Source organism: Agelaius tricolor, unplaced genomic scaffold, assembly GCF_023055355.1.
Source record: "Agelaius tricolor isolate 1412-34295 unplaced genomic scaffold, bAgeTri1.0.p SCAF_14, whole genome shotgun sequence".
In the NCBI taxonomy this organism is placed as follows: domain Eukaryota; kingdom Metazoa; phylum Chordata; class Aves; order Passeriformes; family Icteridae; genus Agelaius; species Agelaius tricolor.
This window is the reverse complement of record NW_027269274.1, coordinates 6,702,269-6,716,593: the sequence shown is the minus strand read 5'-3', so window position 1 is coordinate 6,716,593 and position 14,325 is coordinate 6,702,269. Positions and strand designations below refer to the sequence as shown.

At 44.8% G+C, this 14,325-nt stretch overlaps 1 protein-coding gene across 4 annotated transcripts in view; it reads right to left on the bottom strand.

The window, feature by feature from the left end:
• Nucleotides 1–4,785: 4,785 nt before the first annotated feature.
• ADAMTS9 (ADAM metallopeptidase with thrombospondin type 1 motif 9) overlaps nucleotides 4,786–14,325 on the bottom strand; it is a 79,019-nt gene continuing 69,479 nt past the window's right edge. For all 4 annotated transcript variants that reach the window (XM_071439426.1, XM_071439427.1, XM_071439428.1 and 1 more), the window contains 8 exons: nucleotides 13,702–13,834; nucleotides 13,362–13,456; nucleotides 13,115–13,209; nucleotides 12,887–13,020; nucleotides 11,249–11,340; nucleotides 9,739–9,843; nucleotides 7,683–7,777; nucleotides 4,786–7,390 (listed from right to left, as the gene is read on the bottom strand). In XM_071439426.1, coding sequence (XP_071295527.1) covers nucleotides 7,688–7,777; nucleotides 9,739–9,843; nucleotides 11,249–11,340; nucleotides 12,887–13,020; nucleotides 13,115–13,209; nucleotides 13,362–13,456; nucleotides 13,702–13,834 — 744 coding nt within the window. In that variant the 3' untranslated portion in view covers nucleotides 4,786–7,390; nucleotides 7,683–7,687. The remainder of the gene's footprint in view (nucleotides 7,391–7,682; nucleotides 7,778–9,738; nucleotides 9,844–11,248; nucleotides 11,341–12,886; nucleotides 13,021–13,114; nucleotides 13,210–13,361; nucleotides 13,457–13,701; nucleotides 13,835–14,325) is intronic.

The following is a 14,325-nucleotide window of genomic DNA, read 5'->3' as shown; positions in this document are numbered from 1 at the left end:
GGCTCCCTTCCCTCCCTCCTGCTCCTTTCCAGCCCCTCTCCTCATCCCTCAGGCTTTTGCTCTCCGAAATGAAATACCAGTGCTTCAGCTTTTCCCAGGTCTGTATTTCTCTGCTGTCAAGCTCAGGAACCCCTCAGCTCAGCTCCCCCAGCCTCTCTGACAAAGGGGTGGGAGATGGCCCCAGTTCATGTGATTACTTAATGCCTTTCAATTTGAAGCTAAACAAAGCAATCAGGTGGGACTCTGCCAATTTGCACACAACATCCTAGTGCTATAGCAACAAGTAACTTTCTACTATCCCCCCTCACTCCCTGGAGCTGTCTTTAGTGCAGCAGAATGATTTGCTTTACGCTGTAAATTCACACTTCTGCCATGCTACTTTGACTTTTCAGGACCATTTATGAAGATAAGGGAAAACAAACCAATTTAGGGTAACTGGCAGAGAGACAGGTGTCAGCAGGCACGGCAGGAGGTGAGCTGGCAGGAGTGAAGCCATCCTGCCCTTCCTTTGCCACAGCACTGGAAGTGTCACAGACATCCTGCAATCCCTCACGTTAATCATTCATTTGCCACCCTGCAGGTGGAAAGGTCCTTTGACTCATGTTTTTAAAGCTGTTTTATTGTCTCTTTTGATTGGGAGAAAAAGAAAAGAGTCTTTTACTTACCATTTTACAGGGTTGAAGCCTGCTTAAAAATAGGGTAGAGAAATGCCTAGCAAAACCAGGCTGCTGGTGGTAGCTCAGATCATGAGAGATTAGGTAGCTGTGAGGCCAGAAATTGTTTCTTTTCTAGACACCAATGTTATCAGGTTTTATATTGGTGCTGTTCTTGCCTGCTGGAGCCACCAGTTCTTTAGCCAAGGCAAACAGCCCAGGACAAACCTGCTGTCAAAAGCTTCTGGTTCTCCCAGTTTAAATGCTGCCATACATTTGAGTTCTTGAAAGCCCCAAACCATTGGGAATGATCAGATGGGAGAATGCCCTTACTGAAACCTGAACGCAAGTCGTACCTGGAAAGCTTCACATGCCACTTGCACAATGTGGAGGAAAGCTGAAGAGGAGGACACACTCAGGTTATCTTGGGCAACAGCCTCTCTGGGGCAGGCAGGCAGCTCTCAGGGGTTATTCCAGGTGAGCTCTGCCCCAGCACAGGGCACACCCACTGCATTTTTCCACACAGAGCAGGATGAAGCTGTCGGTGTTGACAAGAGCTGTTGAAAGGTCTTGAGGACACCCCACTTCAAGCAATTCAGTCAGCAGAATTTAGAAATATCTCTAAAAAGTGCATCTGAAGGGTATCACCTCTCTATTTGCCCTACCTGAATGGAGCAGCAGCTCAGGTGAGAGTCAGCAGAGTGATCTGCTGGGGTTTCCTGTGCCACTGATCTGGGTTTACTGTTCCCCTGAGACATGTGGTTTGAGGAGACATGGCATGCTCAGGGATGAGGACACTGAAGGACAGACAGGCAGCAAAATGTTTAAAATGTTTAGGCAGCTGAGCCCCAGCACAGTAAGAAGAAAGGCCATTGCCTCCTGCTCCCACAGACAAGGCTCAGACTCACTGTGCTGCTCCTGTGCTGCCAGGAAACCAACCTCCATGGCCACTGCTGCCCTACATCTCCTTTCAGCAGCTCATGATTTGAAATTCTAGGTCTCAGTTGTTTGCCAGTTCAGCTGTGCTGCGTTTTCTGAAGCAGGGAAAGGCTGCCACCAGTGTGTACCTGCTTATTCTAAGCTCTGGCAAGGCATCAGCCTCAGTGGGAAGTGCAGAGCTGCGTGCTCCCACCACTACACACGTGCATCCTGCTCCAAAGGGCTACTCACACCTGGGACCAAGCTGAGAAACTTCATCTGGGAAGTCCAAGCCATGCATGAGGCCACAGCTCCAGCCTCTGGCAGCATCTGGTACCTGCTTGCATCCTCTGCGCGGGGGCTTGGAGGCAGCACCTGTATTTACTGCTACTCGGATTTGCCAGTACCAGCAACTAACCTGGACGTGTCTGTTCTTGCCAGCGAGTTTGCAGGGAGCCATTCCCACTTCCCTGCTGCCGGCAGCAGGAGCAATGAGAGCGTTTCACAGTCAATGCTCCTTTCTGTGTGGGGCTGAGGAAGGCAGGCAGCGAGCTGTGAATAGCTTCAAAGAGGAAGGTCAGAGGATGGATTAGAAAAGGACAATGCAGAAAAGACCTGATTAATTTAATTGCTCATCTGAAATGTAGGCGCAGACTAAAGAAGGATGAAGAAATTATAAGCATATGAATGGAGCCAAGTAATGATTTTCAGAGAGAATATCAGAGCCCTGCCTCCCGCTGCACCCTCTGCCCCACATACAAAGGGTTTTGTAATCAGAGATTATTCCAGACTTCTGGCTCTTCTCCTCATACTGTCTCTTAAGAAATGGAGACACTGACTACCAACACATGTTTAATTAGCTGCAGCTTGATCTTGTTGCTGGCGGCTCAGACTGATCATTAGAGCCAGGCATGTGCCAAAACCTGTGAGGAGATGTAATGTGGAAACCATTCTGCTCCCAGCAGAACTGAGGCTTTCCTGGTGGAAATGGATTGATGGGCATGGCCTCAGCCTCTGCATTTCATATCCTGCCTTGAAGGACCTAGATCAGTGACACAAAGGAGAAATGAATTTCTACCTCCCCTTACTGAAAATGGTACCTACATCAGATCTTCTTGTACTTACAGTCAACAGATCACAGCTCCAAACTTCAAAATCAATATTTATAACTAGAGAGAGGCAGAAGTAATTTTATGGAAAATTTCACAGGTTGTTTTGTTTTTCTTTTTTTTTTTTCATTTGAAACAAACAAACAAAAGAAACCTCCCCAGGAAATATAGTATAAAAGGCATTTGGGTTAGGTCAAAATACTATGCTTTTTTTTTTTTTCTGAAATCTGTGCCTTGTATTTGCAAATGTTAAATAGCTGGAAAATTAAGCCAACTTTGAAGTGGAAACTCAGACTCTTCTGTGAAGGCTGAAAATAACTTCTTAGCATTCTTCATCTCGCTATTGCAAAGAGAGGTCAGAAACTTGTCAGCTAAATCTGCTTCTGGAAAGCTACAATTCCAATTGCCTGGATCACTTCAGAGGCGAGAATACTTGGAAAATGTTGGAGTGAGACTGACAGGCACCACTTTCGGTCATCAGCTTCCTCCTCCTGCTCAATGCAAGCCGGAGCTGCCTCCAGGAATCTGTTCTGCAGAGGGACTCATCCCCTCCCACAACGTGACCAACACTACAAAGGGCTGTGACTGCTGGATGAACTGAAACACTTCTCTCACAACGACCTGGCTGGAAGAGTTCTCCATTTGAAGAGTTCAAGTGATGGGAGAACTTAAGGCATGGGCTGAGCCACTTCAGCTGTTAATGACACCTGGGTTGGGTTGAATTCCTGTGCCTTTGCCTGGTAATGGGAGGTGTCTCACCTCAGTGCTCTTCCCCTGACAGAATGCTTTCTTCTGAGTCAGCCCTCAATCATCTGTTTGAGGAGTTGTGTTGGAAAGACTCAACAGAACAGGCTTCTCTGCACTCTTCAATTTTCAAAGTGTGGCTATGAGGAAAGGAAGGAAATGAATCAAATGTCCCGATTTAGGACTAATTCCTTGAGACACGCCTTTCCAACAGCCTTCAAGAAAATGTGTTTTATTTTTTTCTGTAGAAAAAAAATACCCATCATTGGGGCAGAAGGCCAAAGTGATCAAGCAATCACCTCTGTCTCTGAAGTGCACAAAGAGACTGAAGAAGAGTGCTGCAGTTGCCATAGAACCAGCACTAAACACACAGAACCTAAGCACTGAAAGTGTTAAAATGCCCTTTCATTATACAGGGCTGGAAAGTCAAATATGATTCAGGGTCTGTGTATTAATTCCACAGCAGCTCACATTTAAAGTCTTTGTAATAATTTGTTATGGATAAATGATAGAAAAGACATTTTTACGAGATTGGTCATTTAAAATAAGAATTGAGCTTTTGAAACACTGCATGTTCTGTTTTCTGCATCTGACAGTGTTTCAGACAGCACAAGGGAGGAATCCTCTCTCCTTTGAAAAAAATAGAAGCTGGAAAAGGCTGGACCTGCCAGCACTAAGAGATCTGCAGCATTTTCTGAGACAAAGCATGAGGAACATATAAGGGAAGACAGAAATTGCAACTTCACTCTTACCTGCAGTATCTGGGGCAGTGGTGATGTAACACTGGTTGCACTTCAACACTTGATTGTCATCCTGAGAGGCAGTCCCTACATTTGCTTCCTTTTAAACCAAATTTCTTCTGCCTGAATTTTCTTGTATATTTGATACTATCTTTTCTAATTTAGAAAAGTTGATTTTTGTTTAATTTTGTATTTCTTTCCATAACACTAGAAGTGGTGTGGACCAGGCCATTATCCCAGCTCATCCTTCAAAAACATTTGCAAAATTAACTGCTTGTCTCTCTTACATGCCATGTCAAAGGATGTCCCCAGTCATTGAGGGCAGCACCAGCCACTCACCAAACACATCTGAACAATGCATGGGACATTCTGAGATGTGCTTATGCAGATTATGCACCTTGGAGCAGTCCTCTCTGGACAGAAATTTGGGAGCATCAGCCTCTCCAGCCACCAGGACATGAGTGGGTGGTCATGGCCATTCTCCAAGGTGGTCCCTGGTCCACAGACTCCAACATAGGTTTGGGGCAGGGCTCCATAAAAACAACATTCTTCACATCCCTCATTCCTTTTTCATGGGACAATCAAACCCACACCTTGGAAATAAACACCAGCACAGAAAAAAATGTTTACCATTAAATGTATTATTCCCTTGTGTACAAAGTATTTTGCCTCTATTGTAGGACACAGGTATTGAAATACGATGGCAAATGCAGCAAGACCATACAGACATGTCATACAGGTATTCTCATTTCCTTTTGAGTATAAGCAGAAAGAAAGGAAACATTGTACAGGAAAGTGCTTGCAAAAAAATACCCCAGTTTGTAGAAAAATAATGGCATTGATATACAAAACCCAGAGTTTTTTCCTGAACAAGAAATGTCTATTGTCTCTGTTCCTCAAAATCTGCTCTATTTAACGATGACCATTAAGGAATGTCAGGATTGGTGCTCTGTCATTTTTTTCCCTTAGAGTTTATTTTGTATTTTTTTAGGTTCTGCTAGCTCTGTTAATAGCTGCCCTGAAACTATATGGTAGAAATGAATTTGTACAGGTCGAAATAGCATTTCTTTTTATAAATAGCCATTCACTTCATTTCACTTCACTTACAGTGGTAAAGCACCACAATTTCTTTCTGAAGTTCATAGTGCAATTTTCCCTTTTCCCCTACAGAATTTATATATAAGCAATTATTAGAAAATCACTATTCCATTATTACTCCTTTCCCCTTTCCCTTTTTTCTCTTTCTCTTTCCCTTTTTCCTCTTTCCTTCACCAGTTCTCCAGCTCTGGGCTGTACCACAGCCCTGCTCGCCTGTGAGGTGTCTCCTAGCTGACAGGAATGTGTCAATCCCTAATTGCCAGGCTGACAGGTTTCACTCCAAAGGCTGAACACAGCCTGGCACACACACAGGTTATGAATTCAGGGATTGGATCATTTATCACCATTGATCCAACTCTTTTGTAACACACTGATTAGACATCCTTTGGGGAGTTCTGTAAAAGACTCACACAAGATCCCGAGGTTGTGTTTGGTAACTGCTTGCATCCAAAATGGAAAGAGTTATCTGGAGTAGCAGATAAGCCTCTTTGGTTTTCCAAACTGCTGGTAATTTTGTGCTGAAAAGCTTCCTTTCCTTGTACTTTGTGCTCCTGGCTGCCTTGGCATAAAAGGTGAAAGGGCAGCACCTTCCTATCACTAAGTAAAGTTGTGGAGAAAGAGATACGGGACATAGTCATAGACTACAACAGCAACCTGGTCACATCACCCTGTTCAGTGTGCTGCAGAGCTCTGTGAAAGCATGGCATGCCTCAGCTGAGGGCTATGCACAGGCAGGAGCCACCACACCTAAGGGACATGGCTCCTCAGTTTGATTAAATAAAAGCCAACAGCAAATGTCTGGCTGCACATGGGAATGAGGAGAGGCAAGGAGCACAGATGCCTCACCAGGAAGATCCGAAGCAACACAGGAGTAGGCGTAAAGCAGCTTGCTCTTGAAGGGGGGCAGAATCATCTGTAGGTACAGAGTGATCTTGCTGAAAGGAGGCAGCGAAGCCTCCCTCTGCAGATGGTCTGGGAGTGAGTAGGAAGCTGGGGAAATGCTGCAAGTGCCTGCAGGGGAGTACCCTGGCCAAGAGAAGGGGTGGCTTGGCTGGGTGTGCTGTCCCCATCCCTGGGGGCACTGTCCCCATCCCTGGGTGTGCTGTCCCCACAGTCCTCACCAGCCCCATGGGGAGGGAACACCACAGGGATGCTTTTGTCTTCATGCTAGGATTTTGTAACAAAGTCTGTAAGAAACTACATCTCTTCTGAGAACACAGCCCAGGGAAACATATGGCCTGATCAGCCTGTCTGGGATGAGTTAATACCCCGCTTCCAGATGGAGTCAGGAAGCACAGTGGCACATGCAATTAGGAGACAAAGATACATTTTTTTTTTTTTAAAGTGAGTTCACTTCAGAACCCTAAAAAAAAAAGGGGCTTGAGCTGAAGATCCATCTGCAGGAATTTTCCTTAACCTGGGGTAGATCTTGATTGATTTGAATTGCCTGACAATTTTTCTGCTTTATCCCCTTTTTCAATGATAAAGGCACTGGATTAACTAAAACTACAGAGCATTAATAAATATTATGTTAGCACCAAACCAGTGCTTTCAGCACTGGCCACAGAGGTCATGTGAAATTCAAAACATACCTAAAAGATAAAGATTGCTAATGCAACTAGCACAGTATTCATTGTCATGTTTTCCTTGAGTGCTGTCAGCCTAATCCCTAAAAATAAAAATTTAAGCACATCTTGTCTAATTTCCTTGCATAAAGACAGATTGAAATGCCAAAAATACCCCTATGCAGATTGTGTAGCACCGTGGAGGGCCAAAGCAGCCCATAACTGAAGGAAAATTACTGACTGAAAGTAAACAACTGAATACAGTGACAATTAAGTATCACTTGTCATAATGCTACATATAATGTAGAGTATGCAAAATGCAGTGGTTTGACTGCAAGATTTAACAATAAAAATAAAAATAGTAAAAGCAGCCTTAATATAATGATTATTTTACGTACAAAAATATTAAATCAAAATAAATAATCCCAAACATAAATATTATACTGTACATTAGGAATATGCAATCTATATACACATATACACAGATATAAAAGTGGAAGGCAGAGGTATTGCATCACTATCCTTCATCCATCTCTCATCTCCACTGGCTGCTCCCAGAGAACCTGGAAAACACAGAAAAGGTGCACATTTAGAGTCATCCTGGAACATGTCACCAGAGAAAGTGGCACAGGAGCAGAGCAAAGGTGAGTGCCAGCAAGGTGGGGAGGTGTCTCCAGGTGACAGTGCTGTATCCACAGGGGTTACTGGGGGAGCAGGGGATCCCACTGGGATGCTGTGTGGGGTGGGTGGCTGTCACCAATGCACTCCACATCTTTCTGCAAGCATGGCCTGATCTGCTCCTTCAGGGCATTTTGGGGGAGATTCTCCTTCATGCAGAAGCAGCTGAGAACTCACCACTGCTATAACACCTGAATGTCGAGGCCTGTTCCAGATGATGGAGTGCACTTCCCACAGTAACCACCACATCTTCCTACAACTTTGGTACCATCCTGCAGGCAAAATCAGAGATAACAGCTCAGTAAGAGCTCAGGAATTCCATGCTGTAGAAGGGCCAGATCTGGGTTACTCAAGCCATGGTTTTTAGGGTGTATAATAAAACAAATGATGCTGAAATCAATCTGTGAAATCACTGCTGTATTCAAATGTACACAAATTCTCTTTAGTGCTAGCAGGTCAGATGGTGGACACAAACAGGAAAGGGTAGTTTTGATTTATTAAATTGAAAGCTGCCCAAGGAAAGGCCATTTGGAGGGTATCTCAAGGATATCTGCTTTCTCCAGTTTGCCCCACAGTGAATAACAGGAATGAGTAGAAAACTTGGCTCATGCAAGAACAAAACCACTCTGGGTCAGTAACAACTGCTCAGCTCTGCCTGAGCATGGGAAGGGCATGGAAAGGGTATTTGCAGGCAATACCAGGAAACATCCACTTGGAAGGGAAAGTCCTGGAGTGGCTCCAGAGACAAGAGAGGAGGGAAAGTCACAGGGTGAGGTGATGTCACTTGCTCCAAGTGCCAACCCTCCTCCCCTTCCCACAGCCAGTAGGGGTAAGTATGGAGTGGTCCTGGGGTTGACCTGGTCTCCAGGTGAGCCCAGCAAGCAGGGTGCAACTCTGGGCTTGAGTCAGGAGATTAATACCTCCATCTGGCCTTCCTTATCTCACCTCTGCAGAGTCTTTCTCCTCCTGGTCATTAGAATGGACAGATAGTCCTTGAGGGGAATTCAACCCTCAATTACCAGAAAATTGGACTTAAGCACACAACAAGCTTGCACAAAGCACTTATTTTTAAACGAGCTCCACCCTGCCCTTGACATTATTGATCTGTGACTGCAGCAGGCTGCTATCATCTCTTCTCACTCCACCGTTCTTTCTTGTGCTCCTGCAGGCAATTATGCCCTTGGAACAGCACTTGACAGATGCCACCAGGTGATGGAGGATTTCTGAGAACCCCTGTTCCTTAAAGTTGTTTTAATTCTGCCAGCCATGATGTTTTCTGCAACCCCAAAGCTGACTTCCCTCCTTTTAGAAAGGTAGGATAGAAAAGCACCTGCTGGAACTGACATACAGGGCTGGTCCTCTTCCACCTGTAGTGTGGTCAGATCTGCAGCACTAATTCTCCTCTAAGAGCAGCAGCACAGAGGAGACTCATGCTCCCCAGAGCCAGGGGGGAGACTGAAAGCAGTACAGGACAGGATATTTTGCCAATTGCTGTTTGTTAAATGATGGTGACCTCCTTTGGAGAGTTTTAACAGGGGCAATTGGGATGACTCACATGAAATAACAGCCAAAAAAGCAGTCCTGGGTTTCTACCATTTCAGAATATGACATAGAAGCAACAGAGTGAAGGCACACAGTGACTGCAGGAGGTGTTAACAGGCAGGCAAATTAAGCAGTGCAAATTTGGCTGTGAGTGATTGTGAAGGGCTGCCTGGCTTACCCTGAGGCTCCAGCCAGCAGAGCCCCAGGCAGTGACAGGGGATGATGCCTCTGCAACACTCCAGTGACTTGAGACTTTCCCAAGGAGATAAACCCAGACCAGACCAGCAGGAAGGTCCACATCCTCCATGCTTTATCAGCCATGTGTTGGGAACAATTCCTACTCAGGGCACTTGCCTGGCACCAGACCCTACCTGCAGATCCAACTCTGCAGCCCTGAAGCTGTCCTGCTGCCCTGCCTTGTGATGCACACTCCATGCTGGACATCTCAGGCTGATTAAGGATCTGTCTGCCCCACAGGACTGAGCACTTTCAGCTTCACAGTTAATCAGGCTCACTAATTAATTGCAATAACTCAGATCAAGCTAAACCCGCGAGGGCCTCGCCCCTCTACAATTACATACAACACTTTAATGTCAGATGTTCATTTTTTGTTAGTCTCTGTTGGAAGATGTTGCCATGAATGACAATGTAGTGATGAGCAGGTATAGCCATAATTAAAGTTACAACTTACTGGGGATTTCTGAATTTCCGACACGGCGTAATTCCCTTGTGAGAGCCACTTGGCTGTTCCCATCAGGGACAGGCCTGTCCCATACAGGTCTATGCTGAAACGACCCTAAAAAACAATGAGCCTGGTTATCCCAAAATGCCATGCTCCAGACTCCCAGCATGCCATGGTGTCACTTTTCTAACAGCATCTTGACAGCAGCGTTTTCCTTGTTTTCCATTGCTCTGACCGTGATCATTGTACAAATCACAGCATGGCTCACATTAGGAATTTCTTCTCCTTGGTGGCTGCAGAGAAGAGGGGGTTTCACATTGCTTTTGAACTGCCCTTTTCCCCCAGGTTTTCACTGCTTTACCCCGGTTTTGCACTGCTTCTTCTCTGCCGGCTGAGGGCATTGTTGGCTTTCCCAAGGCAAACGGCAGAGCCTGACGTGCTCCAGCAGCTGATGGGAAGGAATTTCAGGGATGTGCTGCAGCTGCTCTCACTGCTCCCTCCTCAACTGGAGAGGGCACAATTGTCCTTCTTTTCTTCTTTTCCTTATTTTTCACTGTTTTTTTTTTTTTTCCCCAGACTAGTGAAATAAAAACTCTTCCATTTCTTTAAAACACTTAATTCCACCCTTTCTCAAAATGAAGAAGATGGATGGAAAATTAAGGACTATGCCAGCATCCAACACTCAGCCCCCTCCAGCCCTCCCCTCAGCCCCATGGCAGACTCCAGTCCTGCCAAATTCTGGACCCATGGAGAGATCCTTTGGACACATCCCCAGGCTGACCCACAGCCCAGCAGTACCAGATGGTGTTAGCTTTGCTCCTTGCACTTGCTGCCTTGGGAATGCTGATTTTCTGTGAGAAGCAAACTGTCTGGGTCAGGTGGATGGATATTAACATTTATGAGCATTCCTGAGGTAAGGAGTCAATCCCTAAGCTGCTGAGCTGTGCAGGAAAGTGTCAGCTCTGGAAGCAGGGAGGGAAGGAGATGGAGATGTTTGCCCTCTGCTGCCGTGACTCCCTGTAAATGCCCTTTGCCAGCAATGCCCAATACCTTGGACTATCCAAACAGATCCCTTACCATCCCACAAAAAGTAGGTGTGCTGGGGACATGCAGCAAGCCATCCCTAACACAGTGTTATTTGTATCCTACAGACTTTTGAAATCATCTGCTCCCTCCTGCTCTCTCTGCCCAGCATTTCCACCAAGTCCTGTCATGGACTGATCCCCCTGTCTTCAACCTAATTCTCCCCCCACAGCCTCTTTCTTCTTCCTTTTCTCCTTTACTGGGGCCTTAGGCAGCCACTGGCCTGATAACATGGAAAATGGAAACTACTTTCTTCCCACCCACAAAGGGAACTTTTTCCATCACTTTCTCCCTCTTCACAAAGGGAAAAGTTTCAGATCGCTGAGATAAGAACGTGCCACTCACTGAAGTTGGGCTGCTGCGATCAGCAGTAATTAATAGAGGGCCTGAACATGACAAATGGCACCAATTCCTGTTAAATGCTCTTGTCAAATACCTGCGGGCATTTGGCAGCGCTGTAGCAGTCCCCAGCAGTGGCATAAGGAACAGGTCGTCCATCATGTGTCTGTGCAAACTGTAAATCAGTTGCTGTGGAGAAGAGTTGGTGAATAACATGGAAAGGAAGATGCAGGGAGAGAGACAAAATAAATGTAAACATGCTCTTTGCTAATGTTTAAATTCACCAAAGCTGGCTTCCCACATTAATGTAGGAAGTCAAGACTTCTATATTTTTGTGATATCAAGATTACTATATTTTTTAATATTAAATATCCTGATTCATCCCACATGTGATTCCCAGCACATGAGCACTGAATTTAACAGGACACTTACACTCAGTATTTACAGCTCAGTTTAAATCTGGTGGTGATTTAGGAACAAGGTATAAATAACAACAAAACTCAAACCCTTAACTTGGGGTTTATTTCACTATCAAAAAATTCCCCACTTTCAAAAAGGCTACAGCACCTTCTAAGTCTCTCTTTTAAACAAAAGCAAACAACATCTCTGCTCTCCTGGCTGCCCCAGCCCAGGGGTCGGGTTTTCAAAGGGAATTGGAGTATTTTGCTCTGGAGGGATCTGAAGTAACTGAGACTCATTTAGATGGGGATGTGAGATAGCTCCTGCCTGACAGAGGTAGGTGCCCAGCTCCTTTTGAAATTCAAAGGGAGCTGGTATCAAATTCCCAGAGGGTGGTTCCTTTAAGATCTTTACCTAGAAGCTTTTACAGATTATTAGTTGCTTTTTACAGATTGATAGACTGGGAGGTCTTGAAAATTAAGTGATAAAACCCACTTATCAGATAAGGAGTCGTTTTACAGGGAAGGATTTTGATTTGCTAAAAGACCACTTAGCTATTTACTGAATGAACTCCCAACAATATGTTGTATTTTTAAAACACTTGCTGAAAACTGATAGCAGTGGAGTCAGGGGACTGAAACCATAACCCCATGGAATGCTACAGGGTCTCTGGTGGTGGGATGGGCTCCCAGCTCACAGGAATGACAAAAGAGACAGTGTGTTACTCCTATTGCACAGCTATATTCTTTTTCTCCATTGCAAATCCATGTCCCCAGCCCTCAGCACAAGTTATTTCCCTGTGGTCTGGCTCTGCTGAGAGACTTCTCTGCCCTGGCCACTGGGAATAGCATCCCCACCCCAGTGGAGACCCCTGCACTGGGATCTCCTGACACCTCTCTGAGTAAAGTGCAGGGGGTGGGGGAGTGGGGCAGCTCCTCCCTGGTCAGGCTTTCCTCTGAAAAGAGGGGATAAAATAAAATAAAATAAAAATAAAAATAAAATAAAATAAAATAAAATAAAATAAAATAAAATAAAATAAAATCCTTCACAAAATGCACTGGGCTGCTGGGAGTATGTAAATACTCATTCTGCAGAGCAGATACAACAGGAATTGCTGTAGTATTTTCCTGTTTTCCAGAGAAATAACATGAGCATCTCTGATGTACTCAGTCTCCCAGTGTAAAGCAGCAAACAGGTGACCAAGTCTAAAAGCAGCTTTTAACAGGAATTCTCAAGAATATTGCTCACTAGAGTACTACTGCTTGTTTGTAGTTACAGCTATATTTCTGTAAAATAAACATATTTTTTTTAATGGCAAGGCCCTGTTTTTACTCACTTATTATTTGCATAGTGTTCAGGTCCAGCCTTACTTTGCTGAAGGTGGAAAACCCAGCTGCTGTGTAATCTTTCCTACACTGGCAGTCTTCTCGTCTGCTCCCGTTATACGGACACTCGGTCGGGTTATGCAATCTAAATCAAAAGAAAACCCTTTCTACTCATGACCAGGAAATATTGCCATGGAAAACAAGAACACTGTGAGGTTCATGATTACAGGATTTCTTACCTGTATCCATACACCTCTGAAAAATTCTCTGCATCCCCGTTTACAAGGGTCACATACTCCTTTGGGCTGTCAGTCTGCATCCCAGAGCAATACACCTGAGAGAGAGAAGCCAGAATTGTGTCATGTGCAAAGGCATCACTGAGACAACCAAAGGCAGAAAATCCAAGAGTGGAAGTGAAGACCACAGGCAGGGTCCTCTTGAACCTTCAGAAGAACCATGAAGTATCATTCTGTTGCTGAAATGCACCTTTAATGTCTTTCCTTTGACTTGCAGGAAATATTCACCATCTTCAGTGGCACCGTCAAGATTTTTAACATCTTTGCAACTCCTTGGTAAGTCACCTGAAACAAAACAGAAATACTTGTAGTCACTGAACAACTATACATCAAAATTTATTTTGGAACACTCTGAGGCTTCCAAAGCATCAAAACATCTTTTTTATTTTTAACAGCTTTCCCTGAAGTGTCTTAGTGCTTACTTGGATGGCTCCCAATGCTTGGAAATACCGCAGATCTCTAGGAGTTTGAGGGGAAAAGATGCTGAAGCCATGAGAAAGGCAAAAGAAGGTGTAAATCTGCAGACTTACAGTCATGGACATTGTGACATGTCCTCCTCTCTTCAGGTTTCAGGTCCACGTGGCACAAGCTGCTGACCTGGTCGTCGTTGGTCAAACACTGCACTGAGCGGTGCATGACCCCAACTCCACAGGTGACAGAGCACTGTGGGACACAAGACAGAGATTCCTGCTTTATCTCAAGGGTTTATGGGCTCCACAAGAAAGAACAGAGATAGATGGTTTCCCTTGTATCAAGAGACAGCAGCAAAAGACTTCAATCCTGTGAAGTGTTCAAACACAGGCTTAATTTTAATCAAATGAGTAGTCCCTTTGGTAATTAATCCCTTCCTTATTATCATTGATTACTTCAAGACTACCATACTTTGCTCAGTGTTTGCACACTTTGCTAGATGAGGCAGTTGGTTAAAGAGAACCATGTGCTCAAGTGAAATTGCTTATTTCTCATATTAGGAAGATTGCTGTTTTCCATGCAAATTGCACCAAAAGAAATGGACTCTCAAAATCTTCTCTCCCCTCACCTGCTGGGAAAATGGGTACATCTGTACAAACACTGGGTCATCCTCAAACCATCCAGATTAAGGGTAATCCGAAGGCTGAAATTGCACAAATTGCTGGAAGTACCAAGCAGTAGAG